At 36.5% G+C, this 21,631-nt stretch overlaps 1 protein-coding gene across 5 annotated transcripts in view; it reads right to left on the bottom strand.

Moving 5' to 3' along the window:
- The window catches only part of PTPN12 (protein tyrosine phosphatase non-receptor type 12), a 105,995-nt gene that overhangs the window by 43,703 nt on the left and 40,661 nt on the right, over positions 1 to 21,631 (bottom strand). For 4 of the 5 annotated variants that reach the window (XM_003318550.7, XM_063814637.1, XM_009453424.5 and 1 more), the window contains exons 3-6: positions 14,926 to 15,002; positions 12,785 to 12,880; positions 10,852 to 10,890; positions 4,186 to 4,257 (exon numbers count right to left, since the gene is read on the bottom strand). In XM_003318550.7, the coding sequence (XP_003318598.4) occupies positions 4,186 to 4,257; positions 10,852 to 10,890; positions 12,785 to 12,880; positions 14,926 to 15,002 (284 nt within the window). The remainder of the gene's footprint in view (positions 1 to 4,185; positions 4,258 to 10,851; positions 10,891 to 12,784; positions 12,881 to 14,925; positions 15,003 to 21,631) is intronic. The other variant, XM_016957637.3, reaches the window with a different exon arrangement.

Genomic DNA, 21,631 nt, shown 5'->3' with positions numbered 1-21,631 from the left:
TGGGTGACACAGTGAGACCCTGTCTCAAAACAAAAAACACTAAAAAAAAAATTTTTTTAAAAACCTTAAAATGAAGTCTCCTATCAGATAAAGTCTCCTAACAGATAGACCCAAACAATATGTACAAATAAGAAAAGTGAATTTGGGGATCAAGTTACCTACTAAACTAAGAAACTTGAAGAAAAAAAAAAGTTCATTAAAAAAATTTGTATAGACAGTAAAGAAAAAAACATCAATTTGCTTTTGTAAGTTTTACTTATACCTAAAAAAAAAGTGTCTAAACGAATTACTTAAGCATCTACCACCCAATAAAATATCTGCAAAGTAGTAACCACCCCCAGAATCATGTAAATATAAATAGAATGTCATTCCTCAGTACCAACCACCATATCCTATCTTCAACCATTTTACCTTTCCATAACACATGATTTTCCCTAACATTCAAGTTTCAATTAACTGGATAGCAACTGAAGAAGGAAGAGGGAAGAACACCCCAAATTATTATTATTATTGTGGTTGTTGATAACATAACCACTTTAAAGGTCTCTTACTGTGATTTAGTCAAAGTGTTAATCTACATCAGTCTATCACTAAGCAAATTATTCTTTTTGCCTTATTGGTTAAAACTACAGATAGTTTAGAACAAGGATTATGAAGAACAACGGTGTATGTTGTTTTATTAATAATACTATTATACCTGCTTTAATTTTTAAAATTACAGTAATTTACTTTGAACTTTTCAAATAATATTTGAACTTTTTCAAATATTTCTGTAAAGGACCAGATAGTAAATATTTTTGGCTTTTTGGGCCACAAAGTCTTTGTCTACACAACTTTGCTATTGTGATAGACAAATTCATAAATTAATGCATATAGATGTGTTCTAACAAAACTTTATTTACAAAACAGGCAGTGGGCTAGATCTGAGCCATGGGTAGTGTGCTGACATCCAGTCTAAGTGGTTACATGTGGCAACATGTGATTGAGCTCCTGCTAACCAGTCTTCACCCTTTCACCACCACTTTACCCTTGTCCTCATCCCACATCGAGAGAGAGCTCTAGAAAAGACAGTCATTTCTCAGTCTCAAACTCTGACTGCCAAGTAGTCAAATGACTTACTACGAATATTTTTACCAACATGCTATTTATAAATTTGATTTTTCTTTGCAGTTAAGTCAATGATAACAAATCCCGAGTTGTCTGAACCAATTATAAGACAAACAAATTACCTTCCATTTTAAAATTATCAAAGAAAATATTTCTTCAGCATGGATCAATCCTGACGCTGACAAATTAAACCAAGTTGTTACTAATCAAATCAAACCAAACCACTTATCTAGAGACCTTTCAAGTTATCTGTTTTCTTTTTAATAAATCTTTCTCCATGTTTTGTTTTCTTTGTGAACCATTTATAGAGATATATCTTTTAGTTTAATTGAAAAACCATCCCCCAAGAATCAATTCATTTTCTACATTATAAACTATTGCATTCTTCCTTATATCCATTATTGTAAATTGTTTACTATTCCTGACTCTCAAATGTTCAAAAATTTCAAGTTGGTTTGTTGTTGATGTTAAGCACTGTATTTTCTCTTGAATTATAATATTCACTATAGTTATCTTATTACATCTAAATTTACAAATGTTTGGCCGGGTGTGGTGGCCTGTAGTCCTAGTACTTTGGGAGGCCAAGGCGGGCAAACTGCTTGAGCTCAGGAGTTTAACATCAGCCTGGGCAACACAGGGAGACCTCGTCTCTACAAAAAGACAAAAATTAGTAGTGGCCCATGCCAGCAGCCCCGGCTACTCGGGAAGCTGAGGTGAGAGAATCACTTGAGCCTGGGGGATTGAGGCTGCAGTGGGCCATGATTAGACCACTGCACTCCAACCTGGGTGACAGGGCAAAATCCTGTCTCAAAAAGATATATACAAATAAAACTTTAAAAATAGATTTACAAATGTCCAAAACAACCATACTACACAGAACTAGGTTTCTACACTGTCGAGGAATCTAATATTACAGATTTCTTTCTGGATTGGTGAAGGAGGGTTGGTATTTCCCCACTGAAGTAGACAGTGTGGTGTGTATTGGGTATTATTCAAGCCAAATAAAATGAAATGCAGTGGGATTTTTAACGTTTTTAAAAATGTTAATAATGTCTCGCTATTTTGCCCGGGCTTGTCTCAAACTCCTGGGCTCAAGCAATCCTCCCCACCTCAGCCTCCCAAAGTGCTGGGATGACAGGTGTGAGCCACTGCACCTGGCCTAAAATTTTTACATTTACCCCACAAATAGTTAATTCTAATCAGCACCTTAAGAATATTGACTAAATACTACATCCAAAAAGTTCAATGGTGAGTTATAGTTAACATTATAAAAACAACATTGATTTATAAAGTAGACAGCATAATACAGATTCAGTCCTATCCTTTTTTATGTCAACCTAGAAAGCACTAAACTTTGGGTATGTATGAGAGGAATTCAGAAGTCATGAGTATAACTAAGTCATAAAATTATGGAGTTCAAGAACTCAGCAATGACAAGTAAAACCACAGAAATTATATTTCGTTTAATCATGGAAAACAAAGTCAAAAACAAGAAACTCTGAATAAGGAATGTGATATTTAATTTTATCTGTCAACTTGGCTGGGCCACAGTGTGCCCAGAATATTTGGTCAAACATTATTCTAGTTATTTCTGTGACACTGTTTTTGGAGGAGATTAACATTTAAACTGGTAGTCTCTGAGTAAAGCAAACTGTCCTCCATAATGTTGTTGGGCCTCATCCAATCTGTTGAAGGCCTGAATACAACAAAAGGACCAGCCTCCTGAAGCAAGACAGAATTCTCCAGCAGGCTGCCTTCATCTGCAACATCGGCTCATCCTGATTCTACACCAGACTTTTCCAACTAGAACTGAACATCAGCTCTCCTGGGTCTCCAGCTTATCAGCATTCAGACTGAAACTGCAGCATTGGCTCTCCAGGATCTCCAGCCTACCCTGCAGATTTTGGACTGGCCAGCCTCCATAACTGCCTGAGCCAATTCCTCGTAATAAATCTCCTTAAATGTATACACATGCACACAGACGCATGCACACACACTCTTATTGGTTCTGCTTCTCTGGAGAACCCTAATATAGGCAAATTCATTAATATTTTTTTTTTTTTTTGAGATGGAGTTTCACCCTTGTCGCCCAGACTGGAGTGCAGTGGTGCAATTTCAGCTCACTGCAACCTCCACCTCCCAGAGTCAAGCAATTCTCGTGCCTCAGCCTCCCAAGTAGCTGGGATTACAGGTGCCCACCACCATACCCAGCTAATTTTTGTATTTTTAGTAGAAAAGGGGTTTTGCCACGTTGTCCAGGCTGGTCTCGAACTCCTGACCTCAAGTGATCCACTCGCCTTGGCCTCTCAAAGTGGTAGGATACAGGCATGAGCCACCGTGCCTGGCCTAAATTAATTGATTTTTAGGTTATGTTCAATTACAGTCTTTTTATGGCACCTAAAGAAAACTTGGTTCTATTTTAAAATTCACTTATATTTTCCTTCTTTTTGTCCATGCCTTTCTTTTTCCTACTCCTATTTCCTTCACTGTTTTCATTTTTTTATTCATTTTCTCAGATTTTTGCTGTGTTAGCTTTTGAGCTTGAATTTAATTCATTTCCAGAGGTCACTACATATTAAGAAAACATTTTAAGTTTCATATCAAATAATCTGCCAGACAGGACCAATCTTTACTTCCAGTATGGTAGGTCTTAAACTTATCTTTATATATAATTATAACAATTTTTGAGAGCACAATTAGATATGAAGGGTTAATATGATACACTGTACTCCAGTTACCAAGTCTTTCCCATTTAATCAATTTGAAATGAATACACGATTTCCAAATATTAAAAGCACAGTTACTTCATTTACATGTAAACACCTACTATCAATTGATATACAAAGACTAACACACAATCAATATAGTAAGATACAAGGAAAATATGCATTTATGAAGTCAACCCAAAAGCTTCCAAATTTAAAAGCAGTATATAAACAAAATTTTTTTAAATGTAAGCATAGGTTTGTGAGTCCTTGGCGTCTATAAACCTGGGTCCATACCACATTATAATTTAATTATTCATCAGTATAGCATGCCAATTTTCTGAAAAAAGTGTTTACAAAAATGGATACTTACACAAGAAATTTTAAATGGTGCAAACGTTATGGGGTCTTCTCCATACAAAGGCCAATAGCGCTCACATTTTTTCTGTCATCCAAAAAAAAAAATTAGTAAGTAATTCATGTAAGTTTTTCTTAAACTGTTATAAATATTTTGTGTCCTGAGGTTCTGCTTACTTCTACTTCCCCAAAACAGAAAAACCCACATTAGCAGGCATGGAGCTGAGAGAGCTTAGATTTACCCAATTGTTTTTAAAAATAGGCTACTGTGTCTTCTCCAAGAATAGTCATAAGAACCTTACTGACTTAAGTGCATAACTGTTCATTGCTATCTGCCAGGTCTACAGAGTAGACCAAAGATCCTCCTCTAGACAAGAAAAACTAATTTTAAAAAAGTGTCTGGTACAAGGAGGTATTTGGTATAAAGGTTGCTAGGTAAGTTGTATTGCTTGTAACATGACAATCTCTACAAATATCTGGCTGAATTCTCATTAAATGTAAAATATGTGATGAAGTGGAAAGAGTATTTTACTTGGAATCAGAAGAATTTTGCAAGTACTAATTCTACTCCTTTATTGACCTTTAGTTTTTTTATCTGTAAAAATAGGAATAATAATCCTTATCTTACAGAGTTGTTGCATGTTTGTTAAATAACAGTGTATTTCAAATGTACCACAGATGGTAAAACCCCTACACAAACATGATGTATTAACTATTCAATTTTATTAGAGATTACAGAAAGTGTAGTCAAATAATTTCTCCTCTTACCTTCCTATTTTAAACAGGTATAGAAAAAGAATGATAAATTTTCATCAGTTTCTAATATCAAGCACCTCATCATTTTAGAAAATCAGGTAAGTAAATGAAAAGCCTAACTTTATGGAAAATAGAATGATTCAGATATTAAGAAATGATGCAATTTGTATCAAGGCCCAATAAAATCAAAGTCTCTAAGTGACCATCTAGCTTAAATAAACCTTTTAAGCAGTGGGAAATGCATTGGTTAATGAATTCCTAATTAAATCTTCACAGTTCCAAATACAGTAAATGGAGTTATTACCTATAGGCTGAATGAACTATAAGTTGACAGTAATGCTCACAGAGAAACAAAGTAGAACTGTCTGGTATGTTGGGTTAGCTAACATTTTAGAGGCTTAAAAACACAGGTAACTTCCAAATCTCATTTTCCAAGAGATGTTTACAGAAAATGATTAAATCAAATTCTCTCTTTTTTTAGATAGGGTCTCACTTTGTCACCCAGGCTGGAGTGTGCAGTGGTGCAATCACGGCTCACTGCAGCCTCTACCTTCTGGGCTCAAGTGATCTTCCCACCTCAGCCTCCTGAGTAGCTGGGACCACAGGCGTGTGCCACCACAACCGGCTTTTTTTTTGTTTTAATAGATGGAGGCCGGGTGTGGTGGCTCATGCCTATAATCCCAGCACTTTGGAAGGCCAACGTGGGTGGATGACTTAAGGCAAGGAGTTCAAGACCAGACTGGCCAACATGGCAAAACCTTGTCTCTACTCAAAAATACAAAAAAATTAGCCAGGCATGGTGGCACATGCCTTTAATCCCAGCTACTCAGGAGGCTGAGACATGAGAATCGTTTGAACCTGGGAGATGCAGGTTGCAAAGAGCTGAGATTGTGCCACTGCACTCAGGCCTGGGCGACAGAGCGAGACTGTCTCTCCCCACAAAAAAAAAAAAAAAAAAGATTTAAAAAAAAATAGAGATGGGGGTCTTGCCATGTTGCCAAAGCTGGTCTCAAACTCCTGGGCTCAAGCAATTCTCCCACCCTAGCCTCCCAAGTAGCTGGGATTACAGGTGTGAGCCACTATACTTACACTTGGACCTTAAATTATTTTTGAGAATTTAAAAAACATTTTTTTAATCTTTTACCTGACAAAACTTTAATACCTTGAAACAGATAGAAAACAAGTTGTAAGAGATTAATTTAGTTAAGAATAGAAAGCGGTGTGACTAACAATGCCCCTCATTCAGATGAGCAGTAATAAGATTATATTGGTACTTATATTCCTGGTATAAAACTAATAATGATATCAAAAACTATGTGTTAAATATCATACATACATAATCTCTAACACTGCAAGGTGGGTATTATTTCCTTTCAAATGTGAGGAAACTGAAGCTCAGAGTGAACTGTACTGCACCATGGTCAAAATGCTTGTAAAAGGTAGGTTTGTCTGATTTAATTATCTATGCTTTTTCCACCAGGTCACATTCAAAGTCAAGATCAAAGTCAAGGTTATCAGATAATTTCATAGTGCCTAACTTGCTCATAATCTATTACTAATAAGACACAGTGAATCACAAAAACCTTTCGCTTCAAAAAATTATGTACTCAATACTACTTGATTTTTCATCAATAACTTGATACATACTATGAGCTTACTAATATAATGAAAAGAGAAATACATCCTAAACCTTAACAGTAACTGAAAACATTAGGAGAATGACATTTAAATTCTCTTAGACAATTGATTAATAATATTAATGTATATATTGACAACCCTTAAATAGATAACTTGATTACTTAATAATTTCTCAGTTTTTATATTTTCTCATTTTATTCACTTTCTGTCCAACATTACTTAATACTGATATAGGAAATAGTTGGGAGTAATGGAATAAATTAAAGCTTCCCAATTATTTATGTAATATAACTGAAAAATGTATCTTTTGCAATATATTGCTTACTGAAAAAATTAACATATTTACAAACTAAAGATAATTTTAAATATATTAACTACATTAGTATTAAAAAACTTCAAATAAAATCACTATGTAATTTGTAAGTTTGATTTATATGTCATATTTATAGAAGACCACACTTTATAAGTTTTATTTAAATATGAATTATCTGTAAATATATCATTACCTCCTACAGTGAGGACAGAATATGATGCTGTAGGATACCAGAATAGCTTTGAAGTAAATTTTACTTCGACATAGCATAAAAATACCAATGTTAGAAAATCAGGGTAAGAAATTATCTTCTCTCAGTTTTGAAGATAGGAAACAAACAAAACATACTGTGGTATTAACAAACAGACTAATCAAGATATTCAGGCCTGGTGCGGTGGATTACATGGGATTATATGCTTGTAATCCCAGCACTTTGGGAGACAAAGGCGGTCGGATCACCTGAGGTCAGGAGTTCGAGACCAGCCTGGCCAACACGGTGAAACCCCATCTCTACTAAAAATACAAAAATGAGCTGAGCCATGGTGGTAGGCGCCTGTAGTCCCAGCTACTCGGGAGGCTGAGACAGGAAATATACCTGAACCCGGGAGATGGAGGTTGCAGTGAGCCGAGATCGCGCCACTGCACTCCAGCCTGACTGACACAGCAGGATTCTGTCTCACAGTCTCAAAACAAACAAACAAAAATTCAAACCATATATTAATGATAACCAGATTTTTAAAATGTATTTCCACTTGTTCAATTTTATTCCTATTTAAAAATACCTCTCTATTTCAGTCCATAGATGGCATTCTAGTTACAACACCATTGAATATTTGAAGATTACTAAGTAACAATACCTAATTAATTATTGTTAAGTACAGGCATACCTCATTTTACTGTGTTTCTCAGACACTGCATATTTTACAAATTGAAGTTTTGTGGCAACCCTGCACCAAGCAAGTATATCGGTATCATTTTTTCAACAGCACTTCAGGTCTGTGTCACATTTTGGAAACGTTTGCAGTATTCCAAACTGTTTCATTATGATGATATCTGTTATTGTAATCTGATCAGTGATGTTTGAAGTTACTACTCTGTTTTGGGGTGCTACAAACTGCTCCCATATAAAATGGCAAACTTAATCAACAGATGTTGTGAGCATTCTCACTGTTCCATTGACAAGTTTTTATACAGTCTCTCTTCCTCTCCTTGGGCTTTCCTATTTCCTGAGACACAATATTGAAATTAGACTAACTAATAACCCTACAATGGCCTCAAAGTATTCAAGTGAAAAGGGTCACAAACTTTTCACTTTAAATAAAAAAGCTAAAAATGATTAAGCTTAGTAAAGAAGGCATGTTGAAAACTGAGATAGGCAGAAAGGTAGGCCTCTTGTACTAAACAGCCAAGTTTAGAACAAAAAGGAAAAGTTTTTGGAGGACATTAAAAGAGCTACTCCAGGAAACACACAAAAATTAAGTAGGTCAAACAGCCTTATTGCTTACATGGAGAAAGTTTTAGTGGTCTAGATAGAAGATCAAACCAGCTGCAACATTTCTACAAGCCAAAGCCTAATCCAGAGCAAGGCACTAACTCCCTTCATTTCTATAAAGTGTGAGGAAGCTGCAGAAGGAAAGTTAGAAGCTAGCAAAGGCTGGTTCACGAAGTTTAAGGAAAGAAGCTGTCCCCATAACATAAAAGCGCGAGATGAAGCACCAAATTCTGATGTAGAGGCTGCAGCAAGTTATCCAAAGATCTAAGCTAAGAGCACTGATGAAACAAGCTATACTAAATGACATATTTTCAGTATGGATGAAACATCCTTATATTGGAAGAAGATGCCATCTAGGACTTTCAGAACTAGAGAAAAGAAGTCAACGTCTAGCTTCAAAGCTTCAAAGGACATGCTGACTCTCTTGTTAGGGGTTAATGCAGCTGGTGACATTAAGTTGAAGCCAATGCTCATTTACCATTCTGAAAATCCTAAGGGCTCTAAAAATCATGCCAAATGTACTCTGTCTGTCCTCTATAAATGGAGTAAGGCCTGGATGTCAGCACATCTGTTTACAGCATGTTTTTGTTTTTTCAACCCCACCCCCAGCCCATCCCTATTGCATGGTTTAATGAATATTTTAAGCTCACTACTGGGGACTACTGGTTGGAAAAAAAAATTCCTTTCAAAATATTTCCGTTTACAATGCACCTGGTCACCCAAAAGCTCTGATGGACATGTACAAGGAGATTAATATGTTTTCATGCCTGCTAATACAACATCCATTCTGCAGCCCATGGATCAAGGAGTAATTTTGAGTTTCATGTCTTATTATTTAAGAAACATATTTTGTAAAGCTAAAGCTGCCATAAATAATGATTACTCTGATGGGTCTAGGGAAAGTGAACTGAAAACCTTCTGGAAAGGATTCAGCATTCTAGATGCAATTAATTACATTCATGATTCGTGGGAGGAGGTCAAAATATCAAGATTAACACGAGTTTGGAAAAAGTTAATTCCAACCCTCGTGATAACTTTGAGAGGTTCAAGACTTCAGTAGAGGAAGTAACTGCAAATGTGGTGGAAACAACAAAGAGAATCAGAAGTGGAGCTTGAAGATGGAAATGAATTGCCACAATCTCATGATAAAACCTGGAATGGATGAGGAGTTGCTTCTTATGGATAAGAAAAGAAAGTGGTTTCTTGAGATGGAATCTACTTTCTTGAGATGGAATATACTTTTGGTGAAGATGCTGTGAACACTTGAAATGACAACAAAGGATTTAGGACATTAAATCAACTTAGTTGATAAAGCAGTGGAAGGGTTTGAAAGGACTGACTCCAATTTGCCAAGTAGTTCTACTGTGGGTAGAACAGCAACTGCTGTTGCTATCAAACAGCATGGCATGCTACAGAGCAATCTTTCATGAAAGGAAGAGACAATCAATGTGGCAAACTTCACTGTTTCTTATTTTATGTTTTTATAGGTGGAGTCTCCCTCTGCCCAGGCTGGAGTACAGCAGCATAATCATAGCTCACCGCAGCCTCAACCTTCTGGGCTCAAGTGATCCTCCCACCTCCACCTCCCAAAGTGCTGGGATTCAAATGTGAACTACCGTTCCTGGTCCTGTCTTGTATTTTATCAAAAATTGCCACAGCTACCCCAACCTTTAGCAAATACCAACTTGATCAGTCGGCAGCCATCAACGTCAACAAAACCCTTTACCAGCATAAAGATTACAACTAGCTGAAGGCTCAGATGATCATTAACATTTTTTAGCAATAAATTATTTTTAAATTAAGGCATGGAAGGCCAGGCGCGGTGGCTCACGTCTATAATCCTAGCACTTTGGGAGGCCGAGGTGGGCAGAACACCTGAGGTCAGGAGTTCGAAACCAGCCTGGCCAACATGGTGAAACCTCATCTTTACTAAAACTACAAAAATTAGCCAGTTGTGGTGGCACATGCCTATAATCCCAGCTACTCAGAAGGCTGAGGCAGGAGAGTCGCTTGAACCTGGGAGGCGGAGGTTGCAGTGAGCCAAGATTGTACCACTGCACTCCAGCCTGGGCAACAGAGCGAGACTCTGTCTAGAAAAAATAAAAAAATAAAATAAGGCATGAAGTGTTTTATAGGTATAATGCTACTGAACATTTAACAGACTATAATACAGTATAAATATGACTTTTATATGCACTAAGAAAACAAAAAATTTGTTTGAATTGCGCTATTGTGGTGGTCTGGAACTGAACCTATAATATCTCTGAGGTATGCCTGTGTGTGATAAAACATACTTACAAAATATAAAAGAAAACAACATGCTTGAGAGATTATTTTGTCCCTTGTATGAAATAAAAGCAACAGCAGTACCCCAAAATAAAAGAAGTATCTACATTAACTGCTTATGTTAAGACTATAATAATAAAAGACTAAGAATATTTATCCCTAAAAATGAAATAATAAGAGGAATAGATTATACATACCCTTCCCATCTCAAATTCTCGGCAGGCCATTACAATGATCTAAAAAGTGATGGTGGGGAGTGAGATAAAGAACGTATCAGTTAAACACAATTTTACTTTTTAATAAAATACAGATTTCAAGAATTTTGCACCGAGAAGTATAATTGGCTTGCCTAAAAAAGTAGTTTCGATATTAAATGTGTAAGTTAAAGAAATTATCAAAATTAGACTTTCCAAACAAGGGCTAACTATACAGCAACAAATTAAATTGGTTCCAATTAACATGATGTTTTTGGTTTGAATTAAATCATGTAAATCTTACAGATTTACTTTGTGACTTCTGAAATTATATTAAAATATCACTTTTAGGATATTTACCTAATTATAAATAGCACTATTAATTAAAAATATATTTATAATTATTTAAATATTGAATGCGTTTAACACCATTTTAAAAGTTGATCATACCTGCTTTTTCCCATTTTATAATGTAAACTTTCCAACACACAGCATAGTTGAGAATTTTACAGTAAACATTGTATAGCCATCACCTATATTCTATCATTAACATTTCACCATGTTTTATCACATAGCTATCCCTCTATCAATCCATCTTATTTTAAAAATGCATTTCAAAGTAAGTTGTGAACATCAGTACACTCTCCCCAAAATACTTCAGCATGCATATTATTATCTAGAACACCACAAAATTTTTTTTTTTTTGAGACGGAGTCTCGCTCTGTCGCCCAGGCTGGAGTGCAGTGGCGCTATCTCAGCTCACTGCAAACGCTGCCTCCTGGGTTCACGCCATTCTCCTGCCTTAGCCTGCTGAGTAGCTGGGACTACAGGCGCCCGCCACCACGTCCAGCTAATTTTTTTGTATTTTTAGTACAGACGGGGTTTCACCGTGTTAGCCAGGATGGTCTCGATCTCCTGACCTCGTGATCTGCCCGCCTCGGCCTCCCAAAGTGCTGGGATTACAGGCATGAGCCACCCCACCCGGCCAATCTAGAACATAATTTTTATATTGTTTCCAGTATTTTTCCCTTGAGGCAAATTTTACATATAATGAAATGCACAAATCCTAAAGTGAACATTCTCCGAGTTTGGACAAATACACACATCTGTGCAACACAAATCTTATCAAGATACAGGATGTTCCCATCATCCAGAAAGTTTCTTCATGCTCTTTCTCAATCCCCAAGCACATCTAGTTTTTAAAGTGAAGTACAGCAAATATAAATAACTGGAAAATTTCCCCCCTTTTATTAATCTTTCAAAGACCAGAGGATGTCAATGCTTTAGAATCATTACAATTCCATTAAAAAGCCGTAAGACAAAAATGAAAGTTTCACATTACTGATTTTCCACATCCACACAATGAAAAGTATCAGTGCACATGGTTAGGTTTCAAGAATACTACAGAGCAGTATAGGGTAGCTCTTTGCAGTATTCTAACTAATTTCTCTGCTTCTAAATCTAAGGGCATATTATTTCCCTTCATCCAAAAGAACAAGAGGGCACTGAATGAACTCCAGGGATAGATGAAATTCTCTTACACTGCATATTTATAGTCTATTTATAGTTATGTGTTTATATATATTTTCCTGAGAAGAGGGACTCAAATGAGTATAACTGTACTATCAAGTATTTTACTGACCTATTAGAGCACTAATCCTTTTCTGCTTTTTATAAGTTGTTTGATAGCTGTATCATTACTTACTGACTTAGGACAAGATTTAAATTATTATCACACCTTCTTAAAATATTTAGCCTAGTTTGTAAAAATTTAATGAGACATCCTAAAAATGGGTCCATCTTTTTAGTAAACATCAGCAATAAGTAAACATAATTATGGATTTTTAAAAAATCCCCTCATTCCTTATTCAGTAAAATAGCCTATGTCATTACATAAGTATTTCTCAAAATTTATTGTGAAAAGTAAATTACTTACCACAACATTATACTCCCATATCATCCTCCAAAAATCTATTACTGTATTTGCTAAAGGTCCTTGAGTTGCTACATATGCTTTTGGCCCATAGACGCCCTAAAAATGGTTAAAAGCAAATTTCACATTTATTTTGATTACCAAAAATATTTCATTACCCAAAATATAAGGTTTCAAATTGTATTAGTAATATTGTTGTTTTAACTTAAACCATTTCCAAATAATGTGTCTTTCATAGTATATTAAAGCATGGCAAAATATATTCAATTCACTTAAGCTTTTGATGACTGCTATTACTTTGTGTTTACTGGATATGGTGCACAGAATAGGTATTTAAGAACCGCCTTATGCTAATTAAAAATTATTACTTATCTAGGCATTAATAACAAAAGCCCTAATACCTACTCAACAAAGCTAACTGGCAGAAATACAGAGCGTGCTCTGATTCTAAAACAATACTAAAACTAGTGAAGAGCTCTTGCTTAGTTTCTTCCATAGCTACCTTCCATTATCTATTCAACTCAAAAGTTTATCAAGCATCTACTATACAGGTTTTTAATAATGAACATGAGAATATAAACCAAACAATGTCACTGACTAAAATACTAAACTGGTACATAACTGACTCATACAATGAATCAGTATCATTAAGCATAAGTAAAAACTATAACTTTTAACAAACAGCCTTAAAAAAAGAATATGAACATTGACAACATCTGAAATAGCAAACTATCAATTTATTAGTTTTTATTTAATGTATTCATTTTGGTTTTTAACTTTGTTAAAAAAAAGAAATTTTTATTTAAAACCATGACTGCTGAATATTGACATAGATAATAATTTTACCACATAAACCTTTTTTTTTTTTTGAGACGGAGTCTTGCTCTGTCACCCAGACTGGAGTGCATTGGCACGATCTCGGCTCACTGCAACTTCCACCTCCTGGGTTCAGGCGATTCTCCTGCCTCAGTCTCCCGAGAAGCTGGTATTACAGGCATGCACCACCATGACCGGCTAATTTTTGTATTTTTAGTAGAGACTGGGTTTCCCCATGTTGGCCAGGCTGGTCTCGAACTCCTGATCTCAGGTGATCCACCCGCCTAGGTCTCCCAAAGTGCTGGGATTACGGACATGAGCCACCGTGCCCGGCCTGGCATAAACTTTTATCAGTTAACATTTTTATCAACAAAAACATATGAAAATATGTATAAACACCATATATAAAATAAATGAAAATGATACTATCATATCACTTGAAAGATTAAAAAACACAGATTAGCTGATGTAAAAAAAGCCTTTTATTTAAACTGAATCAAGTGGCACTTTGCATCTATCTCTACTGATACCATAAAGAACTTGACGCTGGGCGCAGTGGCTCACGCCTGTAATCCTAGCACTTTGGGAGGCAGAGGCGGGTGGATCACAGGTCAGGAGATCGAGACCAAGGCAGGAGAATGGCGTGAACCCGGGAAGCAGAGCTTGCAGTGAGCCGAGATAGCGCCACTGCACTCCAGACTGGGCGACAGAGCGAGACTCCGTCTCAAAAAAAAAAAAAAAAAAAAGAACTTGACTGCTTTTCATCAAAGGGTATCCAAACAAAGGTTATAAAAGAGACTATTTAATCTTGGATTTTGGGTTGCCACCTGAAACAGTGACAACTGCCAAAAGTTTTACATTTAAAGCTATGTTCTAGAATTTTAAATCAGTATTATCCAGTAATCCCACCCCTAGTAATTTATCCTAAGAAATTATTCAAAAGAACAAAGATGTTTACTGCAATATTATCATTTAAAAAATTTGGAAACAACCTATATGGGTCAACAACAGGGATTGATGATGTTCATTTGTGTCCAAAGGGATAACTGAGAAAATAATTTAGTAATAGGTAAGACTTCCATGGGAAAGAAGAAATAAAAAAGAAAATGTTATCTCTGCTATCACAAAACTAAGTAGAAACTATTTATCTATATGAACATAGAAGGCTAGAAGGAAAGCATATAAAAACATTGTGCCAGGGCAGTGGCTTTATTTTTATTTCTTTTGCTGTTGGTATCGTGTTTGAGCAATTCAAAAAGTTTTTACAAAACTAGTATGTAGAAAGACATTAATATGGCAGAGAAACACCATTTAAAGTTAGTACATACCTTTATAAAATTTGCATTGATATAGTCTGAATCTTGTGAAGGAGTCTTTAATGTCAATTTAACTCGGCTGTGATCAACTACGAGAAAAAAATTCATAAAATATGTATGGTTGACACACAGGTATTTTCTAATGAAGCGTAAGTAAGGTTAAATAGACAGCTTAAGAACATTTATTTTAAAAAACAATGGATGAAAATGGACTCTAGGTACCAGCAGGGTAATTTCTAACATTAAACTGAAAGGAAATGAAATAAATTTTCAGACAACCACCACCTGGCAGGCACCTGTAATCCCAGCTACTCGGGAGGCTGTGGCAGAACCACCTGAACCTGGCGGGGAGGCAGAGGTTGCAGTGAGCCAAGATTGCGCCACTGCACTCTAGCCTGGGCGACAGAGTGAGATTCTGTCTTAAAACAAAACAACAACAACAGCAAAAAACAAAACAAAACACCACCACCACCAGTGATGTAAAGCAGTGTATTAAAGTTGCAATAAGAATCATCTCTGGAACTCTTTTAAAATTCAAATTCCAGGACATTATCTCTGATTTACTAGAGCAGAGTCTAGGGTTTCAGCCTCTGCAGCTTTTAACAAACATACCAAGTGGCTGATGAATACTAACCAGTGATACACAAGCCCATATGCTAAAATTCTTATTAAAAAAATGAAACTTTCATATTTCACAAGAAACTATAAAAAGCAAATCATAACAAATTAATGAATTGAGATTATATATAAAAAGTGTTCGACACTGCTCTTGGCTAATAATAGTTATTATTAGGTAATAGAGTAAAAAAATCTTTAAAAAAATTTTATAAAGTATATTTTTCTTTTAAGTTTTTATTGATTTTTTAAAAGGAATATGTATATAATTTTTAAAAATTAGACCTTAAAGAAAGGTATAAAGTGAAAAGTAAGCCTCCCCTGCCCTTCAATTCCAGGGCTCTTTCCCATCAAGATACTATATTAAAGTTATTTTTCCCATTCCAAGTGTACTTATTACACATATAGTTATATACTTTGAAAAACTACTACACAAATGCAAGCATCCTATACATGCTGTTCTGTATCATTACTTTTCAGTTTATAGTATATCCTGGAACTCTTCCCAAAGCACAGAAAGATTTACTTTATTATTTTTACTATTATTTTAAAATACAGAGACAAGGTCTCACTCTGTCACTCAGGATGAAGTGCAGTGCTGCAATCATAGCTCATTTGAACCTAAAACTCCTGGGCTACAGATCTTCCTGGCTCAGGCTCCCAAGTGTTTGGATTACAGGTGTGAACCATTGCACTCAGCTTGCACTAGGCTATCTCACTCTTTTTAGTGTAACAGAGAATTCCATCATGTGAATGTTTCATTTTTTATTTAGCTACTCTACTGATGGGCCATTTTTTTCCTATTAAAAACATTACTACAATGAACACTAATGTATATATAGCTGTTACCAGCATTGCTGTAGGGTAAATTCCTAACAGAGGAATTGCTACTTGCCTTCTAAAAGGTATGAAACAATTTATACAGGGTTATGTAATAAGGGTGACTGGGTATTACCAAACTTTTCATCACTGACAAACAAAAAGTAAAAATATCTTGTTTTAATTTCCATTTCTTGAATTATGCAAAGGATTGTATGTTTTAATATATTTATTGGTTCTGTGTACTTCTTTTTCCATAAACCACTTGTTTATATCCTTTGCCCATTTTTCCACGTCTGTTTTGTCCTACTGATTTTTATGAGATCTATGTAAAAAGAAAAAATCAGCCCTCTGTCACAGGAAGTGCAAATAGTTTTTTCCAGTTTGTGCTGATGTTTAAAACTTTTTATTTAGAACTAATTTTAGATTTATAGAAAAACTGTAAAAATAGTACAGAGAATTCCCATGCCTCTCACTGAGCTTCCTCTAATAGTAACATCTTATATAACCATAGGACAAAGATCAATAATACCACAAAATTAACACTTATAAAACTATTAATTAAACAAGACTATACAAATCAGTGTTTTCTAATCTTTTTTCTCTTTCGAGGATCTCATATTAAATTTAATTTTTAGTGGCCAGGCATAGTGGCTCACCCCTGTAATCCCAGCATTTTGGGAGGCCAAGGTGGGCAGATCACATGAGGTTAGGAGTTTGAGACCAGCCTGGCCCACACGGCGAAACCCCATCTCTACTAAAAATACAAAAAAAATTTGGCAGGGCATCGTGGCGCATGCCTGTAATCTCAGCTACTCGGGAGGCTGAGGCAGGAGAATCACTTGAACCCAGGAAGCGGAGGTTGTGGTAAGCCGAGATCGCGCCACTGCACTCCAGCCTGGGTGACAGAGTGGGACTCCATCTCAAGATAATAATAATAATAATTTTTATTTCTCCTTAGTCTCCTTCAATCTAAAAAAGTTTCTCTGATTAATTTTTTTTTAAATGACTGGAACGAAGTTATGAATTTTTGGTAATACCACAGAATGATATTGTGTCCTTCTCAGCACAACACATCAGAGGATACATGATATACATATGCTTTAGTACTTGTGATGTTAACCTTGGTCACTTGGTTAATATGGTATTGCTTGGTTACCAAAAGGGAAAGTTACTGCCTTTCCCTTTTATAGTTAGTAAGTATTTGAGGTTAGATGCTTTCAGATTATGAAATCCTAAAGAAGTAGAATTGCCTAGTATTCATTGTTTCTGGATTAGAAGGGACCATAACATATAACATGTAAAATGCCATTATTATTATCAAATTATAATCCCTTCTAATCCATGAATGAGTATCAAAGGCAGTAAAAATACAAAAGGAAATACGGAAATGTTAACAGACATGAATAAACTTCTTAGCAAAGTATTAAAGAACAACTAATAGTAACTAATTTATTTTTCATTGGCTCAAATTTTATACATAGCACTAAAGGCCCAGTTCTGCTAATTTAATTGATAAATTTACTTTTAAAAAAGTCTTCTTTAGAAATTTGTAGAAGACACATATAAGGAAGATATACTTGCTTCTGGTGAAAATTATTCATCTCCTCACTGTATTCTAAGAAACAGAATGTTTAAAATATGTTTGTCAATGCTCTGTCATTTATTTCACGCCACCCTACATGTCCCATCCCCCTTTTTATATGCCATTTGGGATAGGAAATACATATACAAAAAAAAGCTATGACTCTGGAAAATGAGAATAGAATATTCAGTGGTTAGGATAATGATGGCTGAATAACTACAGGAAGCTTCCTCTTACCATGTTTGCCAGTAATAAGGGGTCTCCGTTAATTACCCTTATTCATATGACACATTAGCCTCTATTCAAAGTATCTCAAAGGCAGAATACAATAGCTGGTTTACCACTGGGTCCTCAGTAAAGTTTCTGGTGACTGTAAATCCAAATGAGAATAGTGGCTCCCAAATGATAGTTAGGACTGGTGCCAGGCTGGCTACATGCAGGCTGGTAATTTCTTTTTTTAAAAAATTTTCTAAGATGGAAAATTTTAAGCATACACCAAAATAGAACAGTATAATGAATCTTTGTATATCCATTACCCAGCTTCATTATCAACATTTTGCCAATCTTATTTCATCTATCCCCAATCATTCAACAGCTGGGGAAAGCAAATTAAAATCCAAGATTTCTGGAGTACTACATCTTGTAGTAAGTTCATTCAGTAAATTAAAAATGGGGCACAGAAATACCCTTTTTAAAATTCCCCATTTAAATTCTAAAACACAGGCAAATTTGGTAGTCACTGCTTTCTACTATGTACCCACAGCACATTAGATTTAAAAATCAACATTATGCTACTTATACAGCATATCATGCGTATTTTGATTTTGGCATTTTAAATGTGAATTTTAGTATCATTCATCCAATAAATATTTATTGCATGTAATAAGCACAATAATGTTGTTCATATATCCACAGTAAAGTAGTAGCAAGGAAAGGGAGTAAGGAACATCTTGAGGATATCAGCAGTCTTCAGAGGTGTGACAAGCTGGGTCTCAGGGAATGAGAAGTTTGCCAATGATTAAAAGGAAAAAAAAAATAGGGCATTATAGGTAGCATAATAGGTTCAAAAGTATAGAATTAATAAAAAATAGCTACCATGGAATGAACGTTTCCTCTAAGCACATAATTTTATCCTCACCACACACCCATGGAGATAGAAGTTAATATCGCTATGCACAGACAGAGGTATGCCCAAATCACAAAACTGAGATGGCAGTGACACATTTGAAACTGGGGCTGTCTGATTTAAAAGCCAAGGCTCTGGGTCTAAATAATACATGTACTGAAGAGATATGAAGCAACATGGGACTACTGGAAGGAAGCGGTGAGCAACAAGGCTGAAAATGTAGCTGCCTGTTCTCACTCACTTGACCATAGTATAGCAAAGAAGGGGTGGGCTGGAATTGGAGTATGGAACAAATGCATGATTTCAAATAAATGAGTGTATATCCACCCCAGTTCTGTCCACTGAAAAGGCCTAAAAGCAATGACACACCAAACCCTGTTCAATTGTGGGGTCAGCCAGGCCTTCCAGGATTGCTCACCGCCCTCCCAGCTGGCTTTTCTGCCACATTCCACTGCCACAGCAGACTGGGTGTCCTTCACCTGCCTGCATCTTCTGCAGTTTGTTAAGTGGCACCCTTAGCTCCTGTGACACCTTAGGGAGAAAGCCACAGCACCCATGATTTTGGGCCACCATTAACACCCGGCAAAGCGCCGGGAACTAGAAGTAGCGAGAAAGAACTTGGGTGGCTGTTTTAATATTCTTCATTGGTGCCCTTTTTTTTTTGAGACAGTGTCTGGCTCTGTCACCCAGGTTGGAGTGCAGTGGCACCATCTTGGCTCACTGCAACCTCTGCCTCCCAGGTTCAAGTGATTCTCCTGCCTCAGCCTCTCAAGTAGCTGGGACTACAGGCATGTGCCATCATGCCTAGCTAATTTTTGTATTTTTAGTAGAGGCGGGGTTTCACCGTATTGGCCAGGCTGGTCTTGATCTGATCTCAAGTGATCTGCCCGCTTCGGCCTCCCAAAGTCCTGGGATTACAGACATGAGTCACCTCGCCCTGCCAGATTGGTGCTCTTATTAAGCATATTTAGAAATAATCTAAATATCAAAAAAATGAAAACAATTATTCCTCTCCATGGTTTTGCTAGCTATCCATCCAAGAGAAACAAAATCATAGGTCTACACAGAGAGTTGTATGACATGTTCATAGCAGCATTATTCAATATGTTCATCATTCATACAATGGAATATTATTCAACAACAAAAAGGAATGAACTATCAATGCATGCTACATCGTGAATGAATCTTTAAAATGTGTTAACAAGAGGCTGGGCACAGTGGCTCAAGCCTGTAATCCCAGCACTTTAGGAGGCCGAGGCAGGCGGATCACGAGGTCAGGAGTTCGAGACCAGTCTGGCCAACATAGTGAAACCCTGTATCTACTAAAAATAACACAAAAAATTAGCCAGGCATAGTGATGTGCGCCTATAATCCCAGCTACTCAGGAGGCTGAGACAGGAGAATCTCATGAACCTGGGAGGCGGAGGTTGCAGTGAGCCGAGATCATGCCACTGCACTCCAGCCTGGGCAACAGAATGAGACTTCATCTCAAAAAAAAACTGTTAAAAGAGCTAGACACAAAAGACTATATATTGTATGATTACATTTATATTAAATTCACAGAAAAGGAAAATCTATACAGACAGAAAGCTGATTAACAGCTGCCCAGGGCTGAAGACTCAGATCTTTTAGGGGTGATGGAAATGTCCTAAAACTAGATTGTATTAATTGTTGCAAAACTCTATAAATTTACTTTAAAAAAAATCATTGAATTGCACAATTAAAATGGATAAATTTCATGGGTATGTAAATTATACCTCAAACCTGTTTTAAAAATTCTATTTCTGCAAGCACTGCACATGTTAAAACATGCAAAGGAAGTTAGTGAATTAAATTCTTCTCCGTCTTATTTTTTGAGACAGTCTCGCTCTGTTACCCAGGCTGGAGTGCAGTGGTGCAATCATAGTTCACTGCAGCCTTGACTTCCTGGTCTCAAGTGATCCTCCCACATCAGCCTACTGAGTAGCTGGGACCACAAGTGTGCACACGAGAGAGAGAGAGAGAGAGAGTGTGTGTGTGCGCGTGCGTGCGTGCGTGCGTGTGTGTGTTGAGTTTTGCTATGTTGCCCAGGCTGGTCTTGAACTCCTGAGCTCAAATAATCTGCCCAGCTTGGCCTCCTAAAGTGCTGGGATTACATGCATGAGCCACTGTGCCCGGGCAATGAATTAAATAGTTATCTAACAGTAAATAAGCACATATCTCCCAGTACAATTACTTTCAATATAAATTTCCAGGCCAGGTGCAGTGGCTCACACCAGTAATCCTAGTACTTTGGGAGGCTGAAGCGGGTGGATCACCTGAGGTCAGGAGTTTGAGACCAGCCTGGCCGACATGGTGAAACCCTGTCTCTACTAAAAATACCAAAAAATTAGCTGGGCATGGTGGCGGGTGCTTGTAATCCCAGCTACTTGGGAGGCTGAGGCACGAGAATTGCTTAAACCCGGGAGATAGAGGTTGCAGTGAGCCGAGATCCCACACTGCACTCCAGCCAGGGCGACAAGAGTGAGATTCTGTCTCAAAAAAAAGAAAAAAAAAATCCCAAGTCAAAATAACTAGAAATTCACTGGAGACCT

Source organism: Pan troglodytes, chromosome 6 (assembly GCF_028858775.2).
Source record: "Pan troglodytes isolate AG18354 chromosome 6, NHGRI_mPanTro3-v2.0_pri, whole genome shotgun sequence".
NCBI lineage: Eukaryota > Metazoa > Chordata > Mammalia > Primates > Hominidae > Pan > Pan troglodytes.
The sequence above is the reverse complement of the archived record's forward strand: the minus strand, read 5'-3'. Positions and strand labels throughout refer to the sequence as shown.